This window comes from Salvelinus namaycush, chromosome 7, assembly GCF_016432855.1.
Source record: "Salvelinus namaycush isolate Seneca chromosome 7, SaNama_1.0, whole genome shotgun sequence".
Classification (NCBI taxonomy): domain Eukaryota; kingdom Metazoa; phylum Chordata; class Actinopteri; order Salmoniformes; family Salmonidae; genus Salvelinus; species Salvelinus namaycush.
Window position 1 is genome coordinate 59,333,599 of NC_052313.1, and position 23,270 is coordinate 59,356,868.

The 23,270-nt window shown below is 47.4% G+C and overlaps 1 protein-coding gene across 1 annotated transcript in view; it reads right to left on the minus strand.

The window, feature by feature from the left end:
- Positions 1 to 23,270, minus strand: part of LOC120050880 (dystrophin-like) — an 83,125-nt gene that overhangs the window by 45,029 nt on the left and 14,826 nt on the right. The window contains 2 exon segments of the mRNA XM_038997405.1: positions 1,257 to 1,375; positions 16,475 to 16,647. Of these exon segments, the coding sequence (XP_038853333.1) occupies positions 1,257 to 1,375; positions 16,475 to 16,647 (292 nt within the window).

Sequence of the window (23,270 nt, forward strand, 5' to 3'; positions counted from 1 at the left end):
ATGTCACATGTGCGTGTTCCTGAGAGTCTCAGCTTTTCAGAGAAAGCTTTAATAGTTTGTAGCTCAAACCATTGGGACTGCCCTAGTCTCACAAACACCGCTCTAACTCAGCCCCCGTTAGATGATCCTACGTTCTGTAGCTCAAACCATTGGGACTGCCCTAGTCTCACAAACACCGCTCTAACTCAGCCCTCGTTAGATGATCCTATGTTCTGTAGCTCAAACCATTGGGACTGCCCTAGTCTCACAAACACCGCTCTAACTCAGCCCTAGATGATCCTACGTTCTGTAGCCCAAACATACCATGTGTATCCTTTCCCGTGGTCAAATGACCACATCACCCTCATGTGGCCTCATGGGTTTCTATGTCAAACGCCTTTGTTTTATTTCAGTTTTCTGTGATGTATATGAAGTGTAATATTGGGATGCAAATTCAAAATGTAATACATTTCAACTTTATATCTGACATGATACAGGTGTCTTCTTTTGTTAAACCCATAACCATGTGTGTGAGGTGGATACTTTTGTTACAAAGTAGATTTGTTTAAGACCACCAAGAAACACTCTGTGTGACCCTGGTTTAACCCACTGCAGTAAAAGGTTAAAAGGGGTTGGAAGTCCTAAATCACGGCAGCGTGACGACGGTGAGATTCACTGGCTAGTAATACTGTAACTATTCCTCACTTTTAAACCCAAGTGAAGACTGTAAATACGGCCCCATACTGACATCAGATGGGCTTCTGGTTAAATGTGGTAGTAAGAAAATGAGGGGTTTCAGCTGACATTTTATTGTAAACTGGCTCCATACAGGTGTCTCTTCCTCTCAGCGTCCAGCACTGTGCCCAGGGGTTGTTCCGCCTTACTGAAGGGTCAGGGGTCAGGGTTAAGGGTTAGGGTCTGGGTTAGGGGTCAGGGTATGGGTTAGGGTCTGGGCTAGGGGTCAGGGTTAGGGTCTGGGTTAGGGGTTAGGGTCTGGGTTAGGGGTCAGGGTTAGGGTCTGGGTTAGGGGTCAGGGTATGGGCTAGGGGTCAGGGTTAGGGTCTGGGCTAGGGGTCAGGGCTAGGGGTCAGGGTTAGGGGTCAGTGTTAGGGGTCAGTGTTAGGGTCTGGGCTAGGGGTCAGGGTTAGGGGTCAGGGTCTGGGTTAGAGGTCAGGGTTAGGGGTCAGTGTTAGGGTCTGGGTAAGGGGTCAGTGTTAGGGTCTGGGTTAGGGGTCAGTGTTAGGGTCTGGGTTAGGGTTAGGGGTCAGGGATCTTACCCTCAGCGTCCAGCAGTCTGTCTATGCCCAGGGTTTGCTCAGCTTTGCTGAAGGCGTGATCCAATCTCTCCATGGCACTCTTCTGCTTCTCCACAATGCTCCAATCAAACAGCTCGGGCCTGCAGGGGGCGGGAACAGAATGAGCCAACCAGATTCATCCTCTAAACATTCTCTAGCCAATCAGACCACTCTGTTCCAGACTAAATGCCAACAGGTAAAGGAGTAGAAGAGCTGATTGGATGATGACTGAGCAGATTAGAGCTTTTCTTCTTGAATCTTGTTCTGAGGGCAGCTCTGCCTCGAGGGCAGACACACATTTGCATTCTTGCCCTGAGCCAGATAAAATAAGGAAAACCCACGGAGGAATTTGAGGGCTAACATCTGACCTGCGACCTGTGGATGAGTGTTATGGATGAATGTCTCTGACTTGACTGATTAAGATTTAACATAGTGAAAACTAACGAAATGTTGATTTTCTCTATCAGGAAAGGATGGGGTGTCCACTACCAAGTATTGTGATGAGTTGAACAATGATTGTGTATCTCTCCCTGTGAAATGCTTCCTGAGGCGCGCTGCCTTGGGAGAGCAGTCAGGGAAGTTCTGCAGCTTTATAAAGGAACCACAAAACAGACGTTAAGGGAGCTCCCAATTCAAACCAAATCAACTGGTATTTGTCACGTCGAATACAACAGGTGTAGTAGACCTTACAGTGAAACGCCGAATACAACAGGTGTAGTAGACCTTACAGTGAAACGCCGAATACAACAGGTGTAGTAGACCTTACAGTGAAACGCTGAATACAACAGGTGTAGTAGACCTTACAGTGAAACGCCGAATGCAACAGGTGTAGTAGACCTTACAGTGAAACGCTGAATACAACAGGTGTAGTAGACCTCACAGTGAAACGCTGAATACAACAGGTGTAGTAGACCTCACAGTGAAACGCTGAATACAACAGGTGTAGTAGACCTTACAGTGAAACGCCGAATACAACAGGTGTAGTAGACCTTACAGTGAAACGCCGAATACAACAGGTGTAGTAGACCTTACAGTGAAACGCCGAATACAACAGGTGTAGTAGACCTTACAGTGAAACGCCGAATACAACAGGTGTAGTAGACCTTACAGTGAAACGCTGAATACAACAGGTGTAGTAGACCTCACAGTGAAACGCTGAATACAACAGGTGTAGTAGACCTCACAGTGAAATGCTGAATACAACAGGTGTAGTAGACCTTACAGTGAAACGCTGAATACAACAGGTGTAGTAGACCTCACAGTGAAATGCTGAATACAACAGGTGTAGTAGACCTTACAGTGAAACGCCGAATACAACAGGTGTAGGTGTAGTAGACCGTACAGTGAAACGCCGAATACAACAGGTGTAGTAGACCTTACAGTGAAACGCCGAATACAACAGGTGTAGTAGACCTTACAGTGAAACGCCGAATACAACAGGTGTAGTAGACCTTACAGTGAAACGCCGAATACAACAGGTGTAGTAGACCTCACAGTGAAACGCCGAATACAACAGGTGTAGTAGACCTTACAGTGAACCGCTGTATACAACAGGTGTAGTAGACCTCACAGTGAAATGCTGAATACAACAGGTGTAGTAGACCTTACAGTGAAATGCTGAATACAACAGGTGTAGTAGACCTTACAGTGAAACGCTGAATACAACAGGTGTAGTAGACCTTACAGTGAAACGCTGAATACAACAGGTGTAGTAGACCTTACAGTGAAACGCTGAATACAACAGGTGTAGTAGACCTTACAGTGAAACGCTGAATACAACAGGTGTAGTAGACCTTACAGTGAAACGCCGAATACAACAGGTGTAGTAGACCTTACAGTGAAACGCCGAATACAACAGGTGTAGTAGACCTTACAGTGAAACGCCGAATACAACAGGTGTAGTAGACCTTACAGTGAAACGCCGAATACAACAGTTGTAGTAGACCTTACAGTGAACCGCTGAATAAAACAGGTGTAGTAGACCTCACAGTGAAATGCCGAATACAACAGGTGTAGTAGACCTTACAGTGAAACGCTGAATACAACAGGTGTAGTAGACCTTACAGTGAAACGCTGAATACAACAGGTGTAGTAGACCTTACAGTGAAACGCTGAATACAACAGGTGTAGTAGACCTTACAGTGAAACGCTGAATACAACAGGTGTAGTAGACCTTACAGTGAAACGCTGAATACAACAGGTGTAGTAGACCTTACAGTGAAACGCTGAATACAACAGGTGTAGTAGACCTTACAGTGAAACGCCGAATACAACAGGTGTAGTAGACCTTACAGTGAAACGCCGAATACAACAGGTGTAGTAGACCCCACAGTGAAATGCTGAATACAACAGGTGTAGTAGACCTTACAGTGAAATGCTGAATACAATAGGTGTAGTAGACCATACAGTGAAATGCTGAATACAACAGGTGTAGTAGACCTTACAGTGAAACGCTGAATACAACAGGTGTAGGTAGACCTCACAGTGAAATGCTGAATACAACAGGTGTAGTAGACCTTACAGTGAAATGCTGAATACAACAGGTGTAGTAGACCTTACAGTGAACCGCTGAATACAACAGGTGTAGTAGACCTTACAGTGAACCGCTGAATAAAACAGGTGTAGTAGACCTCACAGTGAAATGCTGAATACAACAGGTGTAGTAGACCTTACAGTGAAACGCTGAATACAACAGGTGTAGTAGACCTTACAGTGAAACGCTGAATACAACAGGTGTAGTAGACCTTACAGTTAAACGCTGAATACAACAGGTGTAGTAGACCTTACAGTGAAACGCTGAATACAACAGGTGTAGTAGACCTTACAGTGAAACGCTGAATACAACAGGTGTAGTAGACCTTACAGTGAAACGCTGAATACAACAGGTGTAGTAGACCTTACAGTGAAACGCTGAATACAACAGGTGTAGTAGACCTTACAGTGAAACGCTGAATACAACAGGTGTAGTAGACCTTACAGTGAAACGCTGAATACAACAGGTGTAGTAGACCTTACAGTGAAACGCTGAATACAACAGGTGTAGTAGACCTTACAGTGAAACGCTGAATACAACAGGTGTAGTAGACCTTACAGTGAAACGCTGAATACAACAGGTGTAGTAGACCTTACAGTGAAACGCCGAATACAACAGGTGTAGTAGACCTTACAGTGAAACGCCGAATACAACAGGTGTAGTAGACCCCACAGTGAAATGCTGAATACAACAGGTGTAGTAGACCTTACAGTGAAATGCTGAATACAATAGGTGTAGTAGACCTTACAGTGAAATGCTGAATACAACAGGTGTAGTAGACCTTACAGTGAAACGCTGAATACAACAGGTGTAGGTAGACCTCACAGTGAAATGCTGAATACAACAGGTGTAGTAGACCTTACAGTGAAACGCTGAATACAACAGGTGTAGTAGACCTTACAGTGAACCGCTGAATACAACAGGTGTAGTAGACCTTTCAGTGAAACACTGAATACAACAGGTGTAGTAGACCTTACAGTGAAACGCTGAATACAACAGGTGTAGTAGACCTTACAGTGAAACGCTGAATACAACAGGTGTAGTAGACCTTACAGTGAAACGCTGAATACAACAGGTGTAGTAGACCTTACAGTTAAACGCTGAATACAACAGGTGTAGTAGACCTTACAGTGAAACGCTGAATACAACAGGTGTAGTAGACCTTACAGTGAAACGCTGAATACAACAGGTGTAGTAGACCTTACAGTGAAACGCTGAATACAACAGGTGTAGTAGACCTTACAGTGAAACGCTGAATACAACAGGTGTAGTAGACCTTACAGTGAAACGCTGAATACAACAGGTGTAGTAGACCTTACAGTGAACCGCTGAATACAACAGGTGTAGTAGACCTTTCAGTGAAACACTGAATACAACAGGTGTAGTAGACCTTACAGTGAAACGCTGAATACAACAGGTGTAGTAGACCTTACAGTGAAACGCCGAATACAACAGGTGTAGTAGACCTTACAGTGAAACGCCGAATACAACAGGTGTAGTAGACCTTACCGTGAACCGCTGAATAAAACAGGTGTAGTAGACCTCACAGTGAAATGCTGAATACAACAGGTGTAGTAGACCTTACAGTGAAACGCTGAATACAACAGGTGTAGTAGACCTTACAGTGAAACGCTGAATACAACAGGTGTAGTAGACCTTACAGTGAAACGCTGAATACAACAGGTGTAGTAGACCTTACAGTGAAACGCTGAATACAACAGGTGTAGTAGACCTTACAGTGAAACGCTGAATACAACAGGTGTAGTAGACCTCACAGTGAAACGCCGAATACAACAGGTGTAGTAGACCTTACAGTGAACCGCTGAATACAACAGGTGTAGTAGACCTCACAGTGAAATGCTGAATACAACAGGTGTAGTAGACCTTACAGTGAAATGCTGAATACAACAGGTGTAGTAGACCTTACAGTGAAATGCTGAATACAACAGGTGTAGTAGACCTTACAGTGAAACGCTGAATACAACAGGTGTAGTAGACCTTACAGTGAAACGCTGAATACAACAGGTGTAGTAGACCTTACAGTGAAACGCTGAATACAACAGGTGTAGTAGACCTTACAGTGAAACGCTGAATACAACAGGTGTAGTAGACCTTACAGTGAAACGCCGAATACAACAGGTGTAGTAGACCTTACAGTGAAACGCCGAATACAACAGGTGTAGTAGACCTTACAGTGAAACGCTGAATACAACAGGTGTAGTAGACCTCACAGTGAAACGCTGAATACAACAGGTGTAGTAGACCTCACAGTGAAACGCCGAATACAACAGGTGTAGTAGACCTTACAGTGAATCGCCGAATACAACAGGTGTAGTAGACCTTACAGTGAAACGCCGAATACAACAGGTGTAGTAGACCTTACAGTGAAACGCCGAATACAACAGGTGTAGTAGACCTTACAGTGAAACGCCGAATACAACAGGTGTAGTAGACCTTACAGTGAAACGCCGAATACAACAGGTGTAGTAGACCTTACAGTGAAACGCTGAATACAACAGGTGTAGTAGACCTCACAGTGAAACGCTGAATACAACAGGTGTAGTAGACCTCACAGTGAAATGCTGAATACAACAGGTGTAGTAGACCTTACAGTGAAACGCTGAATACAACAGGTGTAGTATTTTGCCCTACGTTTTACCCACACACACACCTGCATACACACACAACCCACCCAGCTATACTGATGAATATGTGTTAGTGGTGGTAATACAGCGGGTGATGTATTATGTGTTAGTGGTGGTAATACAGCGGGTGATGTATTATGTGTTAGTGGTGGTTATACAGCGGGTGATGTATTATGTGTTAGTGGTGGTAATAAAGCGGGTGATGTATTATGTGTTAGTGGTGGTAATACAGCGGGTGATGTATTATGTGTTAGTGGTGGTTATACAGCGGGTGATGTATTATGTGTTAGTGGTGGTAATAAAGCGGGTGATGTATTATGTGTTAGTGGTGGTAATACAGCGGGTGATGTATTATGTGTTAGTGGTGGTAATACAGCGGGTGATGTATTATGTGTTAGTGGTGGTAATACAGCGGGTGATGTATTATGTGTTAGTGGTGGTAATACAGCGGGTGATGTATTATGTGTTAGTGGTGGTAATACAGCGGGTGATGTATTATGTGTTAGTGGTGGTAATACAGCGGGTGATGTATTATGTGTTAGTGGTGGTCATACAGCGGGTGATGTATTATGTGTTAGTGGTGGTAATACAGCGGGTGATGTATTATGTGCTAGTGGTGGTAATACAGCGGGTGATGTATTATGTGTTAGTGGTGGTAATACAGCGGGTGATGTATTATGTGTTAGTGGTGGTAATACAGCGGGTGATGTATTATGTGTTAGTGGTGGTAATACAGCGGGTGATGTATTATGTGTTAGTGGTGGTAATACAGCGGGTGATGTATTATGTGTTAGTGGTGGTTATACAGCGGGTGATGTATTATGTGTTAGTGGTGGTAATACAGCGGGTGATGTATTATGTGTTAGTGGTGGTAATACAGCGGGTGATGTATTATGTGTTAGTGGTGGTAATACAGCGGGTGATGTATTATGTGTTAGTGGTGGTAATACAGCGGGTGATGTATTATGTGTTAGTGGTGGTAATACAGCGGGTGATGTATTATGTGTTAGTGGTGGTCATACAGCGGGTGATGTATTATGTGTGGACTTGTTATTGGCTTTGAGTTGGTTCTTCACGGGTGAGAAAGGAGACACCTTAAAGGACACGCAAATAATATTTTCTGAAGTCTATTGTCCCGAATTCTGATGGGAATTGTACTGAAAAACACTGTGACTAAGAAACAGAGGATATTTTGAACGTTTTTAAATATTTAGTCTGAGTAAAGGTGAAGAAAGGGGGAGAGCTGAGGTTCATCTACACACAGGAACCAAAGCAGCGTTCTTCCCCTTCTTTTATTTCCTGTAACCTTTAACCTCTGTGTTGACCTCTGTCCTGACTTCCTGCTGAGGCGGATCAGCCTCACTAGAAAGGCCAGAGGGTGAAAGGTGAATGTAATAAGTAATACAGATATTTCTGACGGAGTGTATTGCTGCTTTAATTTGATTTAGTTTCTCTCTCTAAGGGTTTTATCTATCCACCTCCATCTACTTCCCTGTACCTCCATCTACCTCCCTGTACCTCTATCTACCTCCATCTACCTCCCTGTACCTCTATCTACCATCTACCTCCCTGTACCTCTATCTACCTCCATCTGGTCCCGTGAGGCTCAGTTGGTAGAGCATGGCGCTTGCAACGCCAGGGTTGTGGGTTCATTCCCCACGGGGGGACCAGGATGAATATGTATGAACTTTCCAATTTGTAAGTCGCTCTGGATAAGACCTTACAGTGAAGACCTTACAGAGGGCCAGGCAGGTAGAGTGTCAGGGAGGTAGAGGGCCAGGGAGGTAGAGGGTCAGGGAGGTACCAGGGAGTTAGAGGGCCAGGGAGTTAGAGGGTCAGGGAGGTAAAGGGTCAGGGAGGTAGAGGGTCAGGGAGGTAGAGGGTCAGGGAGTTAGAGGGCCAGGGAGGTAGAGGGTCAGGGAGGTAGAGGGTCAGGGAGGTAGAGGGCCAGGGAGGTAAAGGGTCAGGGAGGTAAAGGGTCAGGGAGGTAGAGGGCCAGGGAGGTAGAGTGTCAGGGAGGTAGAGGGCCAGGGAGGTAGAGGGTCAGGGAGGTACCAGGGAGTTAGAGGGTCAGGGGGGTAGAGGGCCAGGGAGGTACCAGGGAGTTAGAGGGTCAGGGAGGTACCAGGGAGTTAGAGGGTCAGGGAGGTAAAGGGTCAGGGAGGTAGAGGGTCAGGGAGGTAGAGGGTCAGGGAGGTAGAGGGTCAGGGAGGTAAAGGGTCAGGGAGGTAGAGGGCCAGGGAGGTAAAGGGTCAGGGAGGTAGAGGACCAGGGAGTTAGAAGGTCAGGGAGGTAAAGGGTCAGGGAGGTAGAGGGTCAGGGAGGTACCAGGGAGGTAGAGGGTCAGGGAGGTAGAGGGTCAGGGAGGTAGAGGGTCAGGGAGGTAGAGGGCCAGGGAGGTAGAGGGCCAGGGAGGTAAAGGGTCAGGGAGGTAAAGGGTCAGGGAGGTAGAGAGCCAGGGAGGTAGAGTGTCAGGGAGGTAGAGGGCCAGGGAGGTAAAGGGTCAGGGAGGTAGAGGGTCAGGGAGGTACCAGGGAGTTAGAGGGTCAGGGGGGTAGAGGGCCAGGGAGGTACCAGGGAGTTAGAGGGTCAGGGAGGTACCAGGGAGTTAGAGGGTCAGGGAGGTAAAGGGTCAGGGAGGTAGAGGGTCAGGGAGGTAGAGGGTCAGGGAGGTAGAGGGTCAGGGAGGTAAAGGGTCAGGGAGGTAGAGGGCCAGGGAGGTAAAGGGTCAGGGAGGTAGAGGACCAGGGAGTTAGAAGGTCAGGGAGGTAAAGGGTCAGGGAGGTAGAGGGTCAGGGAGGTACCAGGGAGTTAGAGGGTCAGGGAGGTAGAGGGTCAGGGAGGTAGAGGGTCAGGGAGGTAGAGGGTCAGGGAGGTAGAGGGCCAGGGAGGTAGAGGGTCAGGGAGGTAGAGGTCCAGGGAGGTAGAGGTCCAGGGAGGTAGAGGTCCAGGGAGGTAGAGGTCCAGGGAGTTAGAAGGTCAGGGAGGTAGAGGACCAGGGAGGTTGATGGTCAGGTTGCTGGAGGGTCAGATATTTAGATGGAGGTAGATGGTAGATGGAGGTACAGGGAGGTAAGATGGAGGTAGATTGAGGTACAGGGAAGTAGATGGAGGTAGATAAGGTACAGGGAGGTAGACGGAGGTAGATAGAGGTACAGGGAAGTAGATGGAGGTACAGGGAGGTAGATGGAGGTAGATAGAGGTACAGGGAAGTAGATGGAGGTAGATATAGGTACAGGGAAGTAGATGGAGGTAGATAGAGGTACAGGGAAGTAGATGGATGTAGATAGAGGTACAGGGAAGCAGATGGAGGTAGATAGAGGTACAGGGAGGTAGATGGAGGTAGATAGAGGTACAGGGAAGCAGATGGAGGTAGATAGAGGTACAGGGAGGTAGATGGAGGTAGATAGAGGTACATGGAAGTAGGTGGAGGTAGATAGAGGTACAGGGAAGCAGATGGAGGTACAGGGAAGTAGATGGAGGTAGATAGAGGTACAGGGAAGTAGATGGAGATGGAGGTAGAGGTACAGGGAAGTAGATGGAGGTAGATAGAGGTACAGGGAAGTAGATGGAGGTAGATGGAGGTACAGGGAAGTAGATGGAGGTAGATAGAGGTACAGGGAAGTAGATGGAGGTAGAGGTACAGGGAAGTAGATGGAGGTAGATGGAGGTACAGGGAAGTAGATGGAGGTAGATAGAGGTACAGGGAAGTAGATGGAGGTAGATATAAGTACAGGGAGGTAGATGGAGGTAGATGGAGGTACAGGGAGGTAGATGGAGGTAGATAGAGGTACAGGGAAGTAGATGGATGTAGATGGAGGTAGATAGAGGTACAGGGAGGTAGATGGAGGTAGATAGAGGTACAGGGAAGTAGATGGAGGTAGATAGAGGTACAGGGAGGTAGATGGTAGATAGAGGTACAGGGAGGTAGATAGAGGTACAGGGAAGTAGATGGAGGTAGATGGAGGTACAGGGAAGTAGATGGAGGTAGATAGAGGTACAGGGAAGTAGATGGAGGTAGAGGTACAGGGAAGTAGATGGAGGTAGATGGAGGTACAGGGAAGTAGATGGAGGTAGATAGAGGTACAGGGAAGTAGATGGAGGTAGAGGTACAGGGAAGTAGATGGAGGTAGATGGAGGTACAGGGAAGTAGATGGAGGTAGATAGAGGTACAGGGAAGTAGATGGAGGTAGATATAGGTACAGGGAGGTAGATGGAGGTAGATAGAGGTACAGGGAAGTAGATGGAGGTACAGGGAGGTAGATGGAGGTAGATAGAGGTACAGGGAAGTAGATGGATGTAGATGGAGGTAGATAGAGGTACAGGGAGGTAGATGGAGGTAGATAGAGGTACATATTTACATTTACATCTACCTCCATCTACTTCCCTGTACCTCCATCTACCTCCATCTACTTCCCTGTACCTCTACCTCCATCTACTTCCCTGTACCTCTATCTACCTCCATCTACTTCCCTGTACCTCCATCTACCTCCATCTACTTCCCTGTACCTCTATCTACCTCCATCTACTTCCCTGTACCTCTACCTCCATCTACTTCCCTGTACCTCTATCTACCTCCATCTACTTCCCTGTACCTCCATCTGCTTCCCTGTACCTCTATCTACCTCCACCTACTTCCATGTACCTCTATCTACCTCCATCTACCTCCCTGTACCTCTATCTACCTCCATCTGCTTCCCTGTACCTCTATCTACCTCCATCTACCTCCCTGTACCTCTATCTACCTCCATCTGCTTCCCTGTACCTCTATCTACATCCATCTACTTCCCTGTACCTCTATCTACCTCCATCTACTTCCCTGTACCTATATCTACCTCCATCTACTTCCCTGTACCTCTATCTACCTCCATCTACCTCCCTGTACCTCCATCTACTTCCCTGTACCTCTATCTACCTCCATCTACCTCCCTGTACCTTATCTACCTCCATCTACTTCCCTGTACCTCAATCTACCTCCATCTTACCTCCCTGTACCTCCATCTACCATCTACCTCCATCTAAATATCTGACCCTCCAGCAACCTGACCATCAACCTCCCTGGTCCTCTACCTCCCTGACCTTCTAACTCCCTGGTCCTCTACCTCCCTGGACCTCTACCTCCCTGGACCTCTACCTCCCTGGACCTCTACCCCCCTGACCCTCTACCTCCCTGGCCCTCTACCTCCCTGACCCTCTACCTCCCTGACCCTCTACCTCCCTGACCCTCTAACTCCCTGGTACCTCCCTGACCCTCTACCTCCCTGACCCTTTACCTCCCTGACCCTCTAACTCCCTGGTACCTCCCTGACCCTCTACCTCCCTGACCCTTTACCTCCCTGACCTTCTAACTCCCTGGTCCTCTACCTCCCTGACCCTTTACCTCCCTGGCCCTCTACCTCCCTGACCCTTTACCTCCCTGGCCCTCTACCTCCCTGACCCTCTACCTCCCTGACCCTCTACCTCCCTGACCCTCTACCTCCCTGACCCTTTACCTCCCTGACCCTTTACCTCCCTGACCCTCTAACTCCCTGGTACCTCCCTGACCCTCTAACTCCCTGGTACCTCCCTGGCCCTCTACCCCCCTGACCCTCTAACTCCCTGGTACCTCCCTGACCCTCTACCTCCCTGGCCCTCTACCTCCCTGACACTCTACCTCCCTGGCCCTCTACCTCCCTGACCCTTTACCTCCCTGACCCTCTACCTCCCTGACCCTTTACCTCCCTGGCCCTCTACCTCCCTGACCCTCTACCTCCCTGACCCTCTACCTCCCTGGCCCTCTAACTCCCTGACCCTCTACCTCCCTGACCCTCTACCTCCCTGACCCTTTACCTCCCTGACCCTCTAACTCCCTGGCCCTCTAACTCCCTGGTACCTCCCTGACCCTCTACCTCCCTGGCCCTCTACCTCCCTGACACTCTACCTGCCTGGCCCTCTACCTCCCTGACCCTCTACCTGCCTGGCCCTCTACCTCCCTGGCCCTCTACCTCCCTGACCCTCTACCTCCCTAGCCCTCTACCTCCCTGGCCCTCTACCTCCCTGGCCCTCTACCTCCCTGGTACCTCCCTGACCCTCTACCTGCCTGGCCCTCTACCTCCCTAACCCTCTACCTGCCTGGCCCTCTACCTGCCTGGCCCTCTACCTCCCTGGCCCTCTACCTCCCTGGCCCTCTACCTCCCTGGTACCTCCCTGACCCTCTACCTCCCTGACCCTCTACCTCCCTGACCCTCTACCTCCCTGACCCTCTACCTCCCTGACCCTCTACCTCCCTGGTACCTCCCTGGCCCTCTACCTCCCTGACCCTCTACCTCCCTGACCCTTTACCTCCCTGACCCTCTAACTCCCTGGTACCTCCCTGACCCTCTACCTGCCTGGCCCTCTACCTCCCTAACCCTCTACCTGCCTGGCCCTCTACCTGCCTGGCCCTCTACCTCCCTGACCCTCTACCTCCCTGGCCCTCTACCTCCCTGACCCTCTACCTCCCTGACCCTCTACCTCTGTGGTGAGATCGCCAACTATGATGGGGAAGTAAAAGTCAACTTGCAAAATAGTTTCAAAAGTGTTTTGTTATTTGTTTTAGACATTTTATATTAAGACTATTGGAAAATGTAATAATTAGTCATACAGTGAGTAATTTGTCTTAAATTCCTGTTTCCTAAACTGTTGTTTTGGTCTGTCTCCTCTCCAGGTTATGGTGATAGTGAACCGGGATCAATGTGAGCCTCACTCCTTCTAACCGGTTGAAGTAATGGTGTCCATTACGGCCTTGTCCCTCACCACTTCTACCTGAGACCTGAGTCCGAGCCGTGGAAGCTATTGACTGCTTTTCTCTCAGGAGTGCAGCATGAGTCCTGAGACCGAGCATGTGAAGCCAGCATGGAGACATCTTGTCTGCTGATAAAAAATGGACGAGACAAAATGGACAGTGAAGGATGATCAGGTGAGAGACTCGTCTGGTTGGGAAAATTAGACTATCCCCCAGATATTGACTTCGGGACATCATCAAGGACCCTCCACTGAGACAGGCATGAGTTACATGTGTAATGTAAATGAAGAGATGTCAGATAAATGTGTGTTGGGAGGGGGGGGTCAACCTTGCCCGTAATTGATTTGGGATTGCCAATATTGTTTATTTACAGTAGCAGGTTGATTGTGGGGGTCTTCACACTGGAAAACATATGTAGTAATGTTGATTTGAAATAAATACATTGAGATACTGATTTGTCATTGGTATACCACTCAGGACGGTGCATGGCAAAGACAAACAGAGGACTGTTACGCTACTGTAAAAAGCGAATGGTAGAAATGTAAGATGAATCAGGTTCATGTTAACGTTAGCAGGATACATACTGTATATTTCTCTCTCCCTGTATGTCCTGGCAGTGTCTGTTTGTGCTAAGTTGAAGGTTCAAACGGTAAATTCAAATGGTAGACTCAACGTTGATATCTGTTGATAATACTGATGTCAGACTGCTGAAGGTACAAGGACAGCCAGTGTTGCCGTTTTATCGCGTGAAAAACGGACTTCCTGGTGTTTATAGAACATTGGTGGTGTGGAAATGTATGAGAGGAAACGTGTAGCTGAAACACTGCAGAGAAATGTTTTCAATTCCAACGACAACGAGGATGATTATGAGGACATGATGCATGAGATGTTTAATGATCAACAACTGATGCAATGTTGATCTCTGCACAACCTCGCTTCAGGGTCACTGCCTCCGGACGTTTTGCCTTGTCCAGCACATTTATTCAAATTAAACAGCCTAGTTTAGCCCCAGTGGAGGGGAGTTTTGGTACATGGTGGATGTCCGTTCTCCCGCTACCTGCTATGCCTTGTTAGAATGATGAATGAGAGACCAGTCTCTCATATCATCAAAACACAAAATTTGAGACGCATATTAAACCAGAGGTAGACCCCTCTCTGAGGATGGGGCTCACTATAAAACAGCACTTAGACAGCATTAACGCCCTAAGTGACATTCCTAAGGCAGAAGGATTTCATTTAGCTATAGGCTCTTTAAAGTGAGGTCACTCTGGCCTTGCAAGTTGGCTTATGTTTTGACCAGGGCCCAGGCACTCGGGAGGCAGTATGTTTTGACCAGGGCCCAGGCACTCGGGAGGCAGTATGTTTTGACCAGGGCCCAGGCACTTGGAGGCAGTATGTTTTGACCAGGGCCCAGGCACTCGGGAGGCAGTATGTTTTGACCAGGGCCCAGGCACTCGGGAGGCAGTATGTTTTGAACAGGGCCCAGGCACTCAGGAGGCAGTATGTTTTGACCAGGGCCCAGGCACTCGGGAGGCAGTATGTTTTGACCAGGGCCCAGGCACCCGGGAGGCAGTATGTTTTGACCAGGGCCCAGGCACCCGGGAGGCAGCTGGAGAGCAGAGATAAGTATGAGAATATAATGAATGTCTTGCCTGTGGAAGGGGGCAGATTGTTCCCAACCTCTCAGAGGAACGCGTCTGTCTCCCAATATGTCTGTCTACTGTCTATTAAACCTTAAATAGTGCAGTTGTTCAACTTATCTTATTTTCTACACCTTGAGCAAATTCACAATTCCCCACAGGCTGTGGATGAGAGTTAAGGATGAGTGTTTCTGACCTGTGGCTGTGGATGAGTGTTATGGATGAGTGTCTCTGACCTGTGGCTGTGGATGAGTGTTAAGGATGAGTGTCTCTGAAATGTGGCTGTGGATGAGTGTTAAGGATGAGTGTCTCTGACCTGTGGCTGTGGATGAGTGTTATGGATGAGTGTCTCTGACCTGTGGCTGTGGATGAGTGTTATGGATGAGTGTCTCTGACCTGTGGCTGTGTGTTATGGATGAGTGTCTCTGACCTGTGGCTGTGGATGAGTGTTAAGGATGAGTGTCTCTGACCTGTGGCTGTGGATGAGTGTTATGGATGAGTGTCTCTGACCTGTGGCTGTGGATGAGTGTTATGGATGAGTGTCTCTGACCTGTGGCTGTGTGTTATGGATGAGTGTCTCTGACCTGTGGCTGTGGATGAGTGTTAAGGATGAGTGTCTCTGACCTGTGGCTGTGGATGAGTGTTATGGATGAGTGTCTCTGACCTGTGGCTGTGGATGAGTGTTATGGATGAGTGTCTCTGACCTGTGGCTGTGGATGAGTGTTAAGGATGAGTGTCTCTGACCTGTGGCTGTGGATGAGTGTTAAGGATGAGTGTATCTGACCTGTGGCTGTGGATGAGTGTTATGGATGAGTGTCTCTGACCTGTGGCTGTGGATGAGTGTTATGGATGAGTGTCTCTGACCTGTGGCTGTGTGTTATGGATGAGTGTCTCTGACCTGTGGCTGTGGATGAGTGTTAAGGATGAGTGTCTCTGACCTGTGGCTGTGGATGAGTGTTATGGATGAGTGTCTCTGACCTGTGGCTGTGTGTTATGGATGAGTGTCTCTGACCTGTGGCTGTGGATGAGTGTTAAGGATGAGTGTCTCTGACCTGTGGCTGTGGATGAGTGTTATGGATGAGTGTCTCTGACCTGTGGCTGTGGATGAGTGTTATGGATGAGTGTCTCTGACCTGTGGCTGTGGATGAGTGTTAAGGATGAGTGTCTCTGACCTGTGGCTGTGGATGAGTGTTAAGGATGAGTGTCTCTGACCTGTGGCTTTGGATGAGGTCTAGGGATAAGATATATGGATGATTGTCGGTTTGACATCTGACCTGTGGCTGTGGATGAGTGTTATAGATACCTGTGGCTGTGGATGAGTGCATTGAAGGCCAGTTATGGATGAGGGTTATAGACACCTGTGGATGAGTGGTATAGACACCGGTGGATGAGTGTTATAGATACCTGTGGATGAGCGTTATAGATACCTGTGACTGTGGATGAGTGCATTGAAGGCCAGTTATGGATGAGTGTTATGGAGGAGTATCCTCCTACCTGTGGCTGTGGATGAGTGTTATAGATACCTGTGGCTATGGATGAGTGCGTTGAAGGCCAGTTATGGATGAGTGTTATGGAGGAGTATCCTCCTACCTGTGGCTGTGGATGAGTGTTATAGATACCTGTGGCTATGGATGAGTGCGTTGAAGGCCAGGCCGTCGGCCCAGCTGGAGGAGAAGTTGACCACATTGACGTGGGGATAGTCCTTGGTGGACTGGCGCACCCAGCTAAGCAGAATCTTCTCACTGTTGGTCTGCTGTAGGCCTGCCATCACATCCTTCATCACATCCTTTACCTGGAGAGAGAGAGAGAGAGAGAGAGAGAGAGAGAGAGAGAGAGAGAGAGAGAGAGAGAGAGAGAGAGAGAGAGAGAGAGAGAGAGAGAGAGAGAGAGAGAGAGAGTGTGTGTGTCAAGACAGAGAGAGTCAAGACAGAAACACAAATTTGCAAAGGACGCAAATACTCCAAATGTCAGACAGATGTCTGGAGACATGGAAACAAGGAGACTAATGTCCTCACACTACAACCTTCCACCTAGACAGGCTTAACAATATGTATTGATTGAAGTACATGCTGATAGGTGTTGGGAGCTATTACCATTGAGGCAGGAACTTTCTGTTAAGTTAAAGCAACTTCTCTACACGTCCTGCAATAGTTTTAGGAAGAGTTTGGATTCACACACACATACACACACACACACACACACACACACACACACACACACACACACACACACACACACACACACACACACACACACACACACACACACACACACACACACACACACACACAGTCTTGTACAGCTAACCTTGTGGGGACATACAATTCAGTCCCATTCAAAATCCTATTTTCCCTAACCCCTAACCCTAAACCTAATCCTAACCCGTACTCTTACCCTAACCCTAACCCTAACCTTAACCCTAACCCTAACCCAAAAACCTAAACTTTATCCTAACCCTAAACCTAACCCTAGCTCCTAACCCTAACCCTACAACTAACCCTAGCTCCTAACCTTAATATTTAACTTAATTCTAACCCTAACACTAATTCTAACCTTAACCCTAAACCCCCTAGAAATAGCATTTGACCTTGTGGGGACTAACAAAATGTCCCCAGCTGGTCAACTTTTTGTTCGCTTACTATTCTTGTAGGGACTTCTGGTCCCCACAAGAATAGTTAAACACGTCCACACACACACACACACACACAGTTAGCTATTTGAGTGACATTTCTGGAACATCTCTGCCCAGCTCTAGGGGAAAGGAGTGAAGAAGTGCACCACTGGTATGTCTGGTATAGCTGTATTACTGATGCATATCTCACCATCACCTATCCATCACCTATCCATCACCTATCATATCCACACACACCCACACCCACACCCACACCCACACACACACACACACACACAGACACAGACACAGACACAGACACAGACACAGACACAGACACAGACACAGACACACAGACACACAGACACACAGACACACAGACACACAGACACACAGACACACACACACACACACACACACACACACACACACACACACACACACACACACACACAGACACAGACACAGACACAGACACAGACACACACACACACACACACACAGACACACACACACACACACACACACACACACACACACACACACACACACACACACACACACAATATTCCAACTCAGACACAACTCTATCTCTCTTCTCTCTCTCTCTCTTTCTCTTTCTAAAAAGCTCTAGGGGAAAAGAGTGAAGAAGTGCATCAATAGCTTCCACTGGTATGTCTGGCAAAGCTGTAACTTATTACTGATGCATACCTTACCAACACCTATCCATCAGCTGTATATCCAACTCAGACACGTACCCAGTCAACCGGGAACATCCCCAGAACATTAGCTAAGATTCCCTTTAAGTTCTAGTTAGAGTTTATCTAACAATAGGATAACATTCCAAAAACATCCAGAGAATGTTTTTGATTAAATCTATGTTGGTCTAGAACTTTTTTAGGTGAAATATCCTTGGAATGTTCTCCTAACATTCACTAAAATGTTGTGCATTACATCTGTAACAGCCACCACATGTTGTGCATTACATCTGTAACAGCCACCACATGTTGGTATGTTTGGGGTTTAGGGTGCAAAAAACACTCCCCTGATGTTACAAGGATGTTCCCAGAACACATTTCATCTGTTCTTTAAAGGTTCCCAGAATGTTTCATTAGGTTGTGGGAACAGTCTAGTGGAAAAATTGTGGGGACATCACAAAATACATATTCCCAAAACACAAAAACGGTACAATTGTGTGGATGATTCTACAATGTTTATTTTAGGGTGCAACAAAACATTCACCTGATGTTACAGGGATGTTCCCAGAACACATTTAATCTGTTCTTTAAAGGTTCCCAGAATGTTTCATTAGGTTGTGGGAACAGTCTAGTGGAAAAATTGTGGGGACATCACAAAATACATATTCCCAAAACACAAAAACGGTACAATTGTGTGGATGATTCTACAATGTTTATTTTAGGGTGCAACAAAACATTCACCTGATGTTACAGGGATGTTCCCAGAACACATTTCATCTGTTCTTTAAAGGTTCCCAGAATGTTTCATTAGGTTGTGGGAACATTGTGCGAACATGACAAGATATATTTCTGTCCAGTTGTGCTGACATTCAGATAATGTTTGTATCATGGTGAACAAAACATTCCTTTGATGTTGCCAGAATGTTGACAGAACAGCCTTTTTAAGTTCTTCAAACGTTGCCAGATGTCACGCCCTGACCTTAGAGATCCGTTTTATTTCTCTATTTGGTTAGGTCAGGGTGGGGTGGGGTGGGCATTCTAGGTTTTGTTTTCTAGGTTTCTGTATTTCTATGTTTTGGCCGGGTATGGTTCTCAATCAGGGACAGCTGTCTATCGTTGTCTCTGATTGAGAATCATACTTAGGCAGCCTTTTTTCCCACCTAATGTTGTGGGTAATTATTATTTTCTGTGTGTGTTTGTGTGCACCTCGGTTGCGTCACGTTCATTGCTGTTTACCTTTTTGTTTTGTTAAGGTTTTCACTCCGATTAAAAGATGTGGAACGACATGCACGCTGCGCCTTGGTTGATTTATGACAGGGAGTTTGAGGATAGCGAGCGCGACACCAGAACAGTTTCATTAGGTTGTGGGAACAGTCTGGGTACAAGAGATACAGTTCCTTCAGAAAGTACAGACTTATTCCCACATTGTGTCGCTGGCCTACACACGATACCCCATAACATCAACGTGGAATACTGGCCTACACATGATACCCCATAACATCAACGTGGAATACTGGCCTACACACGACACCCCATAACATCAACGTGGAATACTGGCCTACACACGATACCCCATAACATCAACGTGGAATACTGGCCTACACACGATACCCCATAACATCAACGTGGAATACTGGCCTACACACGATACCCCATAACATCAACGTGGAATACTGGCCTACACATGATACCCCATAACATCAACGTGGAATACTGGCCTATACACGACACCCCATAACATCAACGTGGAATACTGGCCTACACACGACACCCCATAACATCAACGTGGAATACTGGCCAACACACGATGCCCCATAACATCAACGTGGAATACTGGCCTACACACGACACCCCATAACATCAACGTGGAATACTGGCCTACACACGATACCCCATAACATCAACGTGGAATACTGGCCTACACACGATACCCCATAACATCACGTGGAATACTGGCCTACACACGACACCCCATAACATCAACGTGGAATACTGGCCTACACATTATACCCCATAACATCAACGTGGAATACTGGCCTATACACGACACCCATAACATCAACGTGGAATACTGGCCTACACACGACACCCCATAACATCAACGTGGAATACTGGCCTACACACGATACCCCATAACATCAAGGTGGAATACTGGCCTAAACACGATACCCCATAACATCAACGTGGAATACTGGCCTACACACGATACCCCATAACATCAACGTGGAATACTGGCCTACACACGATACCCCATAACATCAACGTGGAATACTGGCCTACACACGATACCCCATAACATCAACGTGGAATACTGGCCTACACACGATGCCCCATAACATCAACGTGGAATACTGGCCTACACACGATACCCCATAACATCAACGTGGAATACTGGCCTACACACGATGCCCCATAACATCAACGTGGAATACTGGCCTACACACGATGCACCCATAACATCAACGTGGAATACTGGCCTACACACGATACCCCATAACATCAACGTGGAATACTGGCCTACACACGATGCCCCATAACATCAACGTGGAATACTGGCCTACACACGATACCCCATAACATCAACGTGGAATACTGGCCTACACACGATACCCATAACATCAACGTGGAATACTGGCCTACACACGATACCCCATAACATCAACGTGGAATACTGGCCTACACACGACTACCCCATAACATCAACGTGGAATACTGGCCTACACACGATACCCCATAACATCAACGTGGAATACTGGCCTACACACGATGCCCCATAACATCAACGTGGAATACTGGCCTACACACGATGCCCCATAACATCAACGTGGAATACTGGCCTACACACGATACCCCATAACATCAAAGTGGAATACTGGCCTACACACGATACCCCATAACATCAACGTGGAATACTGGCCTACACACGATACCCCATAACATCAACGTGGAATACTGGCCTACACACGATACCCCATAACATCAACGTGGAATACTGGCCTACACACGATACCCCATAACATCAACGTGGAATACTGGCCTACACACGATACCCCATAACATCAACGTGGAATACTGGCCTACACACGATACCCCATAACATCAACGTGGAATACTGGCCTACACACGATACCCCATAACATCAACGTGGAATACTGGCCTACACACGATACCCCATAACATCAACGTGGAATACTGGCCTACACACGATACCCCATAACATCAACGTGGAATACTGGCCTACACACGATACCCCATAACATCAACGTGGAATACTGGCCTACACACGATACCCCATAACATCAACGTGGAATACTGGCCTACACACGATACCCCATAACATCAACGTGGAATACTGGCCTACACACGATACCCCATAACATCAACGTGGAATACTGGCCTACACACGATGCCCCATAACATCAACGTGGAATACTGGCCTACACACGATACCCATAACATCAACGTGGAATACTGGCCTACACACGATGCCCCATAACATCAACGTGGAATACTGGCCTACACACGACACCCCATAACATCAACGTGGAATACTGGCCTACACACGATACCCCATAACATCAACGTGGAATACTGGCCTACACACGATACCCCATAACATCAACGTGGAATACTGGCCTACACACGATACCCCATAACATCAACGTGGAATACTGGCCTACACACGATACCCATAACATCAACGTGGAATACTGGCCTACACACGATACCCCCATAACATCAACGTGGAATACTGGCCTACACACGATACCCCATAACATCAACGTGGAATACTGGCCTACACACGATGCCCCATAACATCAACGTGGAATACTGGCCTACACACGATGCCCCATAACATCAACGTGGAATACTGGCCTACACACGATACCCCATAACATCAACGTGGAATACTGGCCTACACACGATACCCCATAACATCAACGTGGAATACTGGCCTACACACGATACCCCATAACATCAACGTGGAATACTGGCCTACACACGATACCCCATAACATCAACGTGGAATACTGGCCTACACACGATACCCCATAACATCAACGTGGAATACTGGCCTACACACGATACCCCATAACATCAACGTGGAATACTGGCCTACACACGATACCCCATAACATCAACGTGGAATACTGGCCTACACACGATACCCCATAACATCAACGTGGAATACTGGCCTACACACGATGCCCCATAACATCAACGTGGAATACTGGCCTACACACGATGCCCCATAACATCAACGTGGAATACTGGCCTACACACTATGCCCATAACATCAACGTGGAATACTGGCCTACACACGATGCCCCATAACATCAACGTGGAATACTGGCCTACACACGATGCCCATAACATCAACGGTGGAATACTGGCCTACACACGATACCCCATAACATCAACGTGGAATACTGGCCTACACACGATACCCCATAACATCAAAGTGGAATACTGGCCTACACACGACACCCCATAACATCAACGTGGAATACTGGCCTACACACGATACCCCATAACATCAACGTGGAATACTGGCCTACACACGATACCCCATAACATCAACGTGGAATACTGGCCTACACACGATACCCCATAACATCAACGTGGAATACTGGCCTACACACGATAGCCCCATAACATCAACGTGGAATACTGGCCTACACACGATACCCCATAACATCAACGTGGAATACTGGCCTACACACGATACCCCATAACATCAACGTGGAATACTGGCCTACACACGATACCCCATAACATCAACGTGGAATACTGGCCTACACACGATGCCCCATAACATCAACGTGGAATACTGGCCTACACACGATGCCCCATAACATCAACGTGGAATACTTGCCTACACACGATACCCCATAACATCAACGTGGAATACTGGCCTACACACGATACCCCATAACATCAAAGTTGGAATACTGGCCTACACACGATACCCCCATAACATCAACGTGGAATACTGGCCCACACACGATACCCCATAACATCAACGTGGAATACTGGGCCTACACGATACCCCCATAACATTCAACGTGGAATACTGGCCTACAACAGATACCCCATAACATCAAC